Raw genomic sequence first — 11,599 nt, forward strand, 5'->3', positions numbered from 1 at the left:
TCTTCCTTTCCAATTTTCATTCCCTCCTTCCTTCCTCTTCCTCCTTCCTTGCTTCCTTCTTTTCCATCCATCATCTTTCCTTCCTTCATTACTCTTTCATCCATCTTTCCTTCCAAGCTCTTTTTTTTTTTTACTTTCCTTTATTCCCTTTCTCTGTTTCATTCCAAGTTTTCTTCCTTCCTATCTTCCTTCTTTCTTTCCTTTCCTACCTTTCCTCCTTCCTTGCTTCCTTCTACTCTTTTTTTTTTTTTTTTTTTTTTTTTTTTTTTTTTGCTTTTCATTCTTCTTCCGTTTCATTCCCATTTTTCTTCATTCGCTTTCCTCCCTTGTTTCCTTCTTTCCTTCCTTCCTTATCCTTTATGTCTTCCTTCTTTCCTTTTCCATACTTTCCTTCCTGCTTTCCTTCATTCCTCTTCCCTGTTACATTAGCGCCTTCCTTCCTTCCGTTTTCCTTGCCCGTATTCCCCAGCCAGATTTCCTTTTGTCCTTTATTTCACCACTGTCTTCCCTTATCATTCCCTCCCATTACCTCCTCTCTTTGTGGCCATTCCTTTCCCGTAGTCCTCTGTCCCCTTTTTCCTTCATTTACCATTTTTTCAATTTTTTGTCCTTTTTTAATCTTTCTTTTTTTTTTTTTTTTGCTCAATCCCTTCTCCTGATTTGTTTGGTCATCTTCCCCTTTCTTTTCTTTTACCTTTTATCTCCTTTTCTATTCTATTTTTCTTTGATTCCTTCTTCCACCAGTCGCTTCCTCCTCTTCCTTTCTTTCTGCAGTATTAATAGTTAAAATGAACTCAAGGAAAAAGTGCAATAAAAGATGTTATAATGATAAAAGCTTAGCACTCATGGAATAATAAAGGACACTCGGTAATTAAGATAAAAAACAACGAAAAAACACCAAGAAAAAATGTCCAAATTTAATTTATTAGCAACACATATATGAATAAATAAATTGTATATATAAAATATATGTATGTATACATGTATAAGATAAAATATGTGGTAATGGGGTAAGGGGGTCAATGCCAAAGGGCACAACCGGGGACCAAAATTAGCAATAATAAAATTACATATAGAGACAAAAAATTCATAAATAAATGGGTTCACTGCATGAGAAATAGCTATATATATATATATAACAATATAAGTGACCGTGCAAAAGTGAATGTGCAGAGCAAATATAAAATACAAAAAAATATAAAATAAAAAATAATAAATAAAATATATATATTTTTGATATAATTGTGTGACAAAAAAGTATATTAAAGTAAAGATTAGTGAATATATATAAAAAATATTTATATAAATATATATAAAAAAAATATAATATATGAAGTAATAAGATAGTGGTTCAAACAAAAAACAAACTCTGTAATATTGTGCTCATAATAAACAAAGTAACACGCAAATTTACCCAAAAATAAAAGGTGAGAAAAGAGAAATAATGAACACTGTATGCAGTACCTTTATGCTGCAAGGGTCCCCGGGATGTGCCAGCCCCGACGCGCGTTCACCCCCTGACGAAGGTACGCCGAAACGCGCGTCGGGGCTGGCACATCCCGGGGACCCTTGCAGCATAAAGGTACTGCATACAGTGTTCATTATTTCTCTTTTCTCACCTTTTATTTTTGGGTAAATTTACGTGTTACTTTGTTTATTATGAGCACAATATTACAGAGTTTGTTTTTTGTTTGAACCACTATCTTATTACTTCATATATTATATATTTTTTTATATATATTTTTTTATATATATTTATATAAATATTTTTTATATATATTCACTAATCTTAATACTTTAATATACTTTTTTGTCACACAATTATATCAAAAATATATATATTTTATTTATTTTTTATTTTATATTTTTTTGTATTTTATATTTGCTCTGCACATTCACTTTTGCACGGTCACTTATATTGTTATACACTCACTGGCCACTTTATTAGGTACACCTGTCCAACTGTGTGTTAAGACTTAATTTCTAATCAGCCAATCACATGGCGGCAACTCAGTGCATTTAGGCATGTAGACATGGTCAAGACAATCTCCTGCAGTTCAAACCGAGCATCAGTATGGGGAAGAAAGGTGATTTGAGTGCCTTTGAACGTGGCATGATTGTTGGTGCCAGAAGGGCTGGTCTGAGTATTTCAGAAACTGCTGATCTACTGGGATTTTCACGCACAACCATCTCTAGGGTTTACAGAGAATGGTCCGAAAAAGAAAAAAAATCCAGTGAGCGGCAGTTCTGTGGCCGGAAATGCCTTGTTGATGCCAGAGGTCAGAGGAGAATGGGCAGACTGGTTCGAGCTGATAGAAAGGCAACAGTGACTCAAATTGCCACCCGTTACAACCAAGGTAGGCAGAAGAGCATCTCTGAACGCACAGTGCGTCGAACTTTGAGGCAGATGGGCTACAGCAGCAGAAGACCACACTGGGTACCACTCCTCTCAGCTAAGAACAGGAAACTGAGGCTACAATTTGCACAAGCTCATCGAAATTGGACAGTAGAAGATTGGAAAAACGTTGCCTGGTCTGATGAGTCTCGATTTCTGCTGCGACATTCGGATGGTAGGGTCAGAATTTGGCGTAAACAACATGAAAGCATGGATCCATCCTGCCTTGTATCAACGGTTCAGGCTGGTGGTGGTGGTGTCATGGTGTGGGGAATTTTTTCTGGGCACTCTTTGGGCCCCTTGGTACCAATTGAGCATCGTTGCAACGCCACAGCCTACCTGAGTATTGTTGCTGACCATGTCCATCCCTTTATGACCACAATGTACCCAACATCTGATGGCTACTTTCAGCAGGATAATGCGCCATGTCATAAAGCTCGAATCATCTCAGATTGGTTTCTTGAACATGACAATGAGTTTACTGTACTCAAATGGCCTCCTCAGTCACCAGATCTCAATCCAATAGAGCATCTTTGGGATGTGGTGGAACGGGAGATTCGCATCAGGGATGTGCAGCCGACAAATCTGCGCGAACTGTGTGATGCCATCATGTCAATATGGTCCAACATCTCTGAGGAATGCTTCCAGCACCTTGTTGAATCTCTGCCACGAAGAATTGAGGCAGTTCTGAAGGCAAAAGGGGGTCCAACCCCTTACTAGCATGGTGTACCTAATAAAGTGGCCAGTGAGTGTATATATAGCTATTTCTCATGCAGTGAACCCATTTATTTATGAATTTTTTGTCTCTATATGTAATTTTATTGCTAATTTTGGTCCCCGGTTGTGCCCTTTGGCATTGACCCCCTTACCCCATTACCACATATTTTATCTTATACATGTATACATACATATATTTTATATATACAATTTATTTATTCATATATGTGTTGCTAATAAATTAAATTTGGACATTTTTTCTTGGTGTTTTTTCGTTGTTTTTTAGTATTAATAGGAAATGCTGTAAATATTGGTGTGATCCTTGGGACTCTCCAGTCCTAGGAAAAAACATGGCGGACTTCCATGGTTTCCCATGCAGTTATCAGAAAACGGATGTGGCCGCTGTGTACAGAATATAACTACTATAATACTGCCCCCTATGTACAAGAATATAACTACTATAATACTGCCCCTATGTACAAGAATATAACTACTATAATACTGCTCCTATGTACAAGAATATAACTACTATAATACTGCCCCCTATGTACAAGAATATAACTACTATAATACTGCCCCTATGTACAAGAATATAACTACTATAATACTGCCCCCTATGTACAAGAATATAACTACTATAATACTGCCCCTATGTACAGGAATATAAGTGATTAAACAGAGTCAGCATGGGTTTGTAACTAATAAGTCATGTCAGACTAACTTAATTTCCTTCTATGATGGAATCACTGATTGGGTGGATCAAGGAAATGCTGTAGATATAGTATATCTTGACTTCAGCAAAGCATTTGACAAAGTCTCTCATACAATCCTTATTGAAAAACTGACTAAGTATGGAATGGACAAGGCAACTGTTAGGTGGGTTCATAACTGGCTTAGTGATCGGACCCAAAGAGTGGTCGTAAATGGCTGCACATCCAGTTGGAAGAATGTCTCAAGTGGGGTACCACAGGGCTCTGTCCTGGGCCCTGTATTGTTCAACATCTTTCTCAACGATTTAGATGAAGGAATTGAGGGTAAACTGATTAAATTTGCTGATGACACAAAGCTAGGAGGGATAGCTAATACTAGAGAAGAGAGAGAGAGGATTCAAAAAGATATAAATAAACTGGAGAAGTGGGCAGCAACTAACAGAATGGTTTTTAACAGGGAGAAATGCAAAGTACTACATCTGGGCAATAAAAATGAAAAAAGCATATATAGAATGGGAGGAATAGGGCTAAGTGACAGCACATGTGAAAAAGACTTGGGTATACTAATAGATCACAGACTGAATATGAGTCAACAGTGTGATGCAGCAGCAAAAAAGGCAAATGCAATTCTAGGATGTATTAACAGAAGCATACAGTCTAGATCACGTGAAGTCATTATTTCCCTCTACTCCTCTTTGGTCAGACCTCATCTGGAATATTGTGTCCAGTTTTGGGCACCACATTTTAAAAAAGACATCAACAAACTGGAGCAAGTTCAGAAAAGAGCGACCAGAATGGTGACCGGTCTGCAAACCCTGTCTTATGAGGAAAGGTTGCAGGATTTGGGAATGTTTAGTTTGCAAAAGAGAAGACTGAGAGGAGACTTAATAGCTGTCTACAAATATCTAAAGGGCTGTCACATTGTAGAAGGATCAACTTTATTCTCATTTGCACAAGGAAAGACTAGAAGCAATGGGATGAAACTGAATGGGAGGAGACACAGATTAGATATTAGAAAAAACTTTTTGACAGTTAGAGTGATCAATGAGTGGAACAGGCTGCCACGAGAAGTGGTGAGTTCTCCTTCAATGGAAGTCTTCAAACAGAGGCTGGACAGACATCTGACTGGGATGATTTAGCGAATCCTGCTTTGAGCAGGGGGTTGGACCAGATGGCCCAGGAGGTCCCTTCCAACTCTACGTTTCTATGATTCTATGATTTCTATGATTCTATGATAACTACTATAATACTGCTCCTATGTACAAGAATATAACTACTATAATACTGTTCCCTATGTGCAAGAATATAACTACTATAATACTGCTCCTATGTACAAGAATATAACTACTATAATACTGTCCCTATATACAAGAATATAACTACTATAATACTGCCCCTACATACAAGAATATACTATAATACTGCTCCCTATGTACAAGAATATAACTACTATAATACTGCTCCTATGTACAAGAATATAACTACTATAATACTGCTCCTATGTACAAGAATATAACTACTATAATACTGCCCCAATATACAAGAATATAACTACTATAATACTGCCCCTATATACAAGAATATAACTACTATAATACTGCCCCTATATACAGGAATATAACTGTGACGAACAGCGGACCGCTGTCGCCAAATTGCGCCAGACAGCGGACCCTGTGCCACCAATATGTCACGATCCCACCACCGACACGGGTTTGTCAGCGGACGGAGGGACGCGACGCACTGCCGGCACACGGCTATCACAGGCACAGTGGGGGCTTATCTTAGTTATCCCACCACCGGCACCACGTGACAAAAATACAGCAAGCTAATCTTGCTCTAACAATTTACTGCAGGGGGGTATTTTGGATGCCCCACCCCTGCTAACAACCTTCCAAGAACTGCGGGGATTTATGTATATCCCACTTTCTCAGTTCCACTTTGGAACTCGCAGCTCTCCAGCACCCCCCCTTACCCTCAGGTCAGTCAGCAAACTGCACCTAGGATAAGTAGTCGCTGGATGGGCTGCTTGTTGTATACGGGCACTTAGACTACTGCAGTAAGGGAATTATCAATGCTGTGGCCGCAACCCCTCATTCAGCATGTAAGACCCGTCTGTACTGCCAACTAGCCTATCCCACCGCACACACCACGCTGCCACCAGCCACGCTTTACTTAATCACAGAGTTAATTAAGAGGGTCCGTGACAAACCCCAAATTGGTAGCGATTATCTAAAAAATGCGCATAGTTCGTTTCTTAGAGCATGGAGGCAAACTAATAGATTTTTATCATTTATTCCCAAAAGGGCAGTGATTATACAGATAAAAGTTGCTATAAAGTTGAGACATTAAATATGTACAAAACAAATATAACATAAAGTGGATGAAAGAACAGAAAGTAACACTCACATGTGCATAGTTGGTATTAGGCAGACCATGTGGCTGGGGGAGAGGCGCTTAACCAAACGTCCCCACTCATCGGCACGTCTCTCTGGCATGAGGACTTCGGCTGAGCTCAGCTCATTGTCCCCTCGCATCCCTTATGGTCTAGGCTGTGTGACCTCAGCAAAAGGGGCCGGATGGGGAGGTTCCACTCCCTTCTCTCTAAGTTGAAACTTTACTAAAAACTTATATTAACTATATCGGGACGAGAAAAGCTCGTATAACCACCCGTAGGGTACCATTGTTTGTAATTTACTGAATAGATTGAAACAACTCCAAGCATGCCATACTTAGGACACTCCATTTGGGAGCAATCCATATCTCAGTTTCTGGAAGTCCGAGAATCGTGAAACTTAGGGGTTTAGAAAGCTGGCTTCATTGCCTACACAGTGATATAATTATTATATCTCGACGGTGTATGGTGTTTGCGATACAGTCTCTTTAATATCACCTATAGCTAGATTGGCCTCTTGGTTTCAGACAAAGGGACATCCTTTCCACTTAGCCGTGCAGGTATGGGGGAAGGAGAGGGCTTCGAGAGGAAATGGACGGTTTCAGGTTTCACAGAGCTGCACGCAGGAAGACACTGGTGTGTGTTGTGGGGGAAGAGGGGGGGTTGCAGCTACATGACAGGCTCGTCTCCTCAGTGTGTAGCAATGGGAGATTCTAGAAAGTTCTGCAAAATCATATCTTACATTACAATAACTACTATAATACTGCCCCCTAAGTACAAGAATATAACTACTATAATACTGCCCCTATGTACAAGAATATAACTACTATAATACTGCCCCCTATATACAAGAATATAAATACTATAATACTGCTCCTATGTACAAGAATATAACTACTATAATACTGCTCCTATGTACAAGAATATAACTACTATAATACTGCCCCTATGTACAAGAAAATAACTACTATAATACTGCCCCCTATGTACAAGAATATAACTACTAGAATACTGCCCCCTATGTACAAGAAAATAACTACTATAATACTGCTCCTATGTACAAGAATATAACTACTAGAATACTGCCCCTATGTACAAGAAAATAACTACTATAATACTGCCCCCTATGTACAAGAATATAACTACTATAATACTGCCCCTATGTACAAGAAAATAACTACTATAATACTGCTCCTATGTACAAGAATATAACTACTAGAATACTGCCCCCTATGTACAAGAATATAACTACTATAATACTGCTCCTATGTACAAGAATATAACTACTATAATACTGCCCCCTATATACAAGAATATAACTACTATAATACTGCTCCTATGTACAAGAATATATCTACTATAATACTGCCCCCTATGTACAAGAATATAACTACTATAATACTGCCCCTATATACAAGAATATAACTACTATAATACTGCTCCTATGTACAAGAATATAACTACTATAATACTGCCCCTATGTACAAGAAAATAACTACTATAATACTGCCCCCTATGTACAAGAATATAACTACTAGAATACTGCCCCCTATGTACAAGAAAATAACTACTATAATACTGCTCCTATGTACAAGAATATAACTACTAGAATACTGCCCCTATGTACAAGAAAATAACTACTATAATACTGCCCCCTATGTACAAGAATATAACTACTATAATACTGCCCCTATGTACAAGAAAATAACTACTATAATACTGCTCCTATGTACAAGAATATAACTACTAGAATACTGCCCCCTATGTACAAGAATATAACTACTATAATACTGCTCCTATGTACAAGAATATAACTACTATAATCCTTTGTCAGTATTTATCTCACTTTCTCGCTCTCCTCCCAGATCCGTATGTGAAGGTGTCACTGATGTGTGATGGTCGTAGATTGAAGAAACGCAAAACCACCACAAAAAAGAACACCCTGAATCCGGTCTACAACGAGGCCATCATATTTGACATTCCTCCAGAGAACATGGACCAAGTCAGCTTGTCTATCGCCGTCATGGATTATGATCGGTATTAGCTTTATCATTGGAAATTAAGAGATATTTCACTTTTATTCCTAGAAATCCCCTCTAATCCTTCGTTTTGCTCGTGGCTCCCGGAGGAGTCGTCTCGGGGAGGATGAAGGTTTTGGTTGCGGATTTTAATTCTTCTGATAAACAGATCTGACTTTTCCTTACAGGGTGGGACACAATGAAGTCATCGGGGTGTGCAGAACCGGAGTGGACGCCGAGGGGCTCGGCAGAGACCACTGGAACGAGATGTTGGCGTACCCAAGAAAGCCGATCACCCACTGGCACTCATTAGTGGAGGTAACAAGACGTCAACTTTCTTTTTCATCCGAGACACATTTAACCATTTGTGCTTTCCATTTTCTTGCATTCGTGGTGCGAAAAAAAAAAAAAGTAGAACCCCCTGAGATTGCTCCTATAGTTCCAAAATGGCCTGAAAAAAATTAAAGCTGAGTTCTGATTGGCTGATTATTTGCTAATACTAAAAGATTAAGTAGACCCTCAGGTATTAAAACTTTAACTTTTAAAATTGAACATTTTAAATAAATGTAAAAAAAAATAATCCCCAAATAAAATGTATTCATATCCTAATTCTTATTGATTTAAATAATAACTTTTAAGGATTTATCAAAAATGAAATAAAAAAAAAAAAGTAAATCTTAATTTTTTCTTATATCTAGAACTTTTGTCTTTGCAGCTGGAATATATATAAAAAAAAATGTAAAATATATTTTTTTCATTTAAATAATATTATAATAAATTAAAAAAAGTAACTAAACATATACAATGTTCTTAATATATCAAAAAGTTCTGTTCCTCTGTCGGGATATATAAAATAATACTTTTTTCTTGGCTAAACCTCAAATATAAGGATGTTAAGTTAAAATAAATTAATAAACATTTTTTTTTTTTTTTATCTATTCGTATGAAGGGCCAGAACTGATTAATACAGGGAACAAATTTGTATTTAAATTTAATTTTATTTATTTTTACAATTTTTTTTTTTGTAAGGCAAAGTTTCAAGGATTAAGATTTAATTAAAAAAAAAAAATAATTATGAAAAGTTTTTAAAACTATTCTTTAGATATTATGTAAGAAGCTAGAACTGACAGAGGAATAAAATTCAATTTCAATAGATTTTTTATTTTTATTGTACATTTTCTTTATTATTTTGTCAGCTAAGTCATATTCCCAAGCGAAAAGTCATTGGTTCGAATCAAGGCGCAGTCAGGAAGTGGTTTTGCTTTCCTTGGGAAAGCGTCATCGTCCAGCTCTTCGTTAGCGGTCTCTTGGCCAAGAAAATTGCCAAACTCCATCATATGAGCGCCCATGACAGGTTGGATGAAGTCCATCCATCTATTCAGAAGCCAAGAGGTGGACGTCTGGGCAAAATATCGGCGTCAACAAGTCGGCTCATCCCAAGGTCTATCAGTTCTGGGGTGACAGACGCAGCAGTGGAGGAGGCTCGTATGCTTCGTAATAGTGAGTTCACAGGCGTCCATATAAGAACCGTGTTACACAAGTCTGGAATGGTGGCCTGAAAAAGGTGAAGGAGCCTGGACTTCAATATCGTCATAAAAAGCATCGGCACGAGTTTGCAAAAAAAGTATGAAAAGTGGACGATAGAAGATTGGAAGCGGGTGGAGCGTTGAGACAGAAGTCAATAGGCTAGGCGATGATGGGTCCAAATGGGTCTGAAAGAAACAAGGGAAAAATGGGCTAATGGATGGAGAAATTGAAGGAAATATGAAGTTCGGTGGAGTAAGCCCGATGATATGAGGATGATTCATAGCCAAAGGCATTGGATACTTGACCAGGATCGATGGAGTTCTCAATACTGAGCTATTATGTGAGTGTCCTACAAGATGAGTTACTCCGTACACTCGAGTACTAGGAGTATGAAAAGGACGACATAGTGTTCCACCTGGACAACGACCCGAGATTGGTCAAGAAATGGTTCAATGACCATGAATTAGAGGTTTTGGATTGTCCCCCCACAGTCCCCAGACCGCAACCCAATCCAACACTTGTGGGTAGAGTTGAAAAAAAAAAGCTGTATACAGACCCAAGTGACCAACTTTGGGAACTTTCAGAAGAGACCTGGGATCAGATTTCGGTTGAGCCATGCTAGACTCAAGAGCAGCCCCAAAAGCATTCAGGTAGTCCTGAAAGCCAAAGGTGGATTTACATAATAATAAAAATAAAATTTAGATTTTTAGGAGCAAAACAGTGACATGACGAGAATCTGCATAACTAATCATATGCTAATTAGCTGCAAGTCACATTTATGTATGAGAAAGCCAAGGTGATGGTCTGTAAAATCATGGTAGTCTCATGGTTGAAGCTGTAGTGGATGGTGAGATATGGAGCCTGAAAGGCAAAGGTTCAAAACATTGTTACCCTTTTGCTCATCACTGTATATATCTGGATGCAGCCAGAACTGACTGACTTTTTGGTAAAAAAATTCTATTTTAAATAGATTTTTGTTTTTACATTTTTTTAACAAAACCTCAATATATAAAAAATAAATAATAAATTCTGTATTTCCAGATGCCGGGCAGAGCTACCAGTTTCGACAGTCAAGGATCCTGTTCTTCTCCAAAGCCTCCGTTGACACCATAGAACCGCCGGTACGAGGTCTTACACGTCAACCACTTGCCTAAAACACACGTGGCCCCATCCAAGAGCGCGGTGCACAGCAGCCAATCAGAAGTGAGTTTATTTTGCAATGTGTCAACACTCATCGTCTCCAGCAGGAGCACTCACTGTCCCGCCGAAAAAAAGGGAACCGGATCTGACGCCGACACAAGAATTGTGAGGGCACTTTCGTTATTCCTTGTGGTGGGTCTCCCTGAAATGTGTTGTACTGAACACAAATGCACTCAGGAGTAATATTTCTATGTCTTGGTTTTTTTTTTGTTTTTAATATATATATCGATATCTATAACCGAATGAGAGAAAGCAGTGCATTCTGGGTGTAAGGCTCCGCCCATTTATGACTCCGCCTACATCCGTTCAGGCTTAACCATCAAACCAGCGGTAAAACTTTGACCACATCGAATGAAAGTTCAGCCTTTAAGTAAAGTCTCTCCAAATTTTATGCAGAATTCAAAAATTTTTTTTTTTTTTTTTTAAAACGAGCGCTAAATTATTTCTACCCACATTTTTTGGGGAAAATTTCCATTCCACACAATCTTAGTTGGGCTCCGAGGGGAAATGTTTACCTAGAAATGGTATTTGATGTTTTTTCCAAGAGATTTTTTTCCGGGGAGCAGGGGTTCTAAAAATTGAATTTTTTTTTTTCTCCAGAGACGAAATTCAGGATTGTAATTTTGAAAAATATCTAAAA

The 11,599-nt window shown here is 38.1% G+C and overlaps 1 protein-coding gene across 2 annotated transcripts in view; it reads left to right on the forward strand.

Annotated features, from left to right (window-relative positions):
* Positions 1 to 11,365, forward strand: part of SYT10 (synaptotagmin 10) — a 46,585-nt gene extending 35,220 nt beyond the window's left edge. For both annotated transcript variants that reach the window (XM_073544282.1, XM_073544283.1), the window contains exons 5-7: positions 8,080 to 8,251; positions 8,421 to 8,550; positions 10,801 to 11,365. In XM_073544282.1, coding sequence (XP_073400383.1) covers positions 8,080 to 8,251; positions 8,421 to 8,550; positions 10,801 to 10,872 — 374 coding nt within the window. In that variant the 3' untranslated portion in view covers positions 10,873 to 11,365. The remainder of the gene's footprint in view (positions 1 to 8,079; positions 8,252 to 8,420; positions 8,551 to 10,800) is intronic.
* Positions 11,366 to 11,599: the final 234 nt, after the last annotated feature.

Source organism: Dendrobates tinctorius, unplaced genomic scaffold (assembly GCF_039654945.1).
Source record: "Dendrobates tinctorius isolate UK_male_01 unplaced genomic scaffold, ASM3965494v1 ptg000136l, whole genome shotgun sequence".
NCBI lineage: Eukaryota > Metazoa > Chordata > Amphibia > Anura > Dendrobatidae > Dendrobates > Dendrobates tinctorius.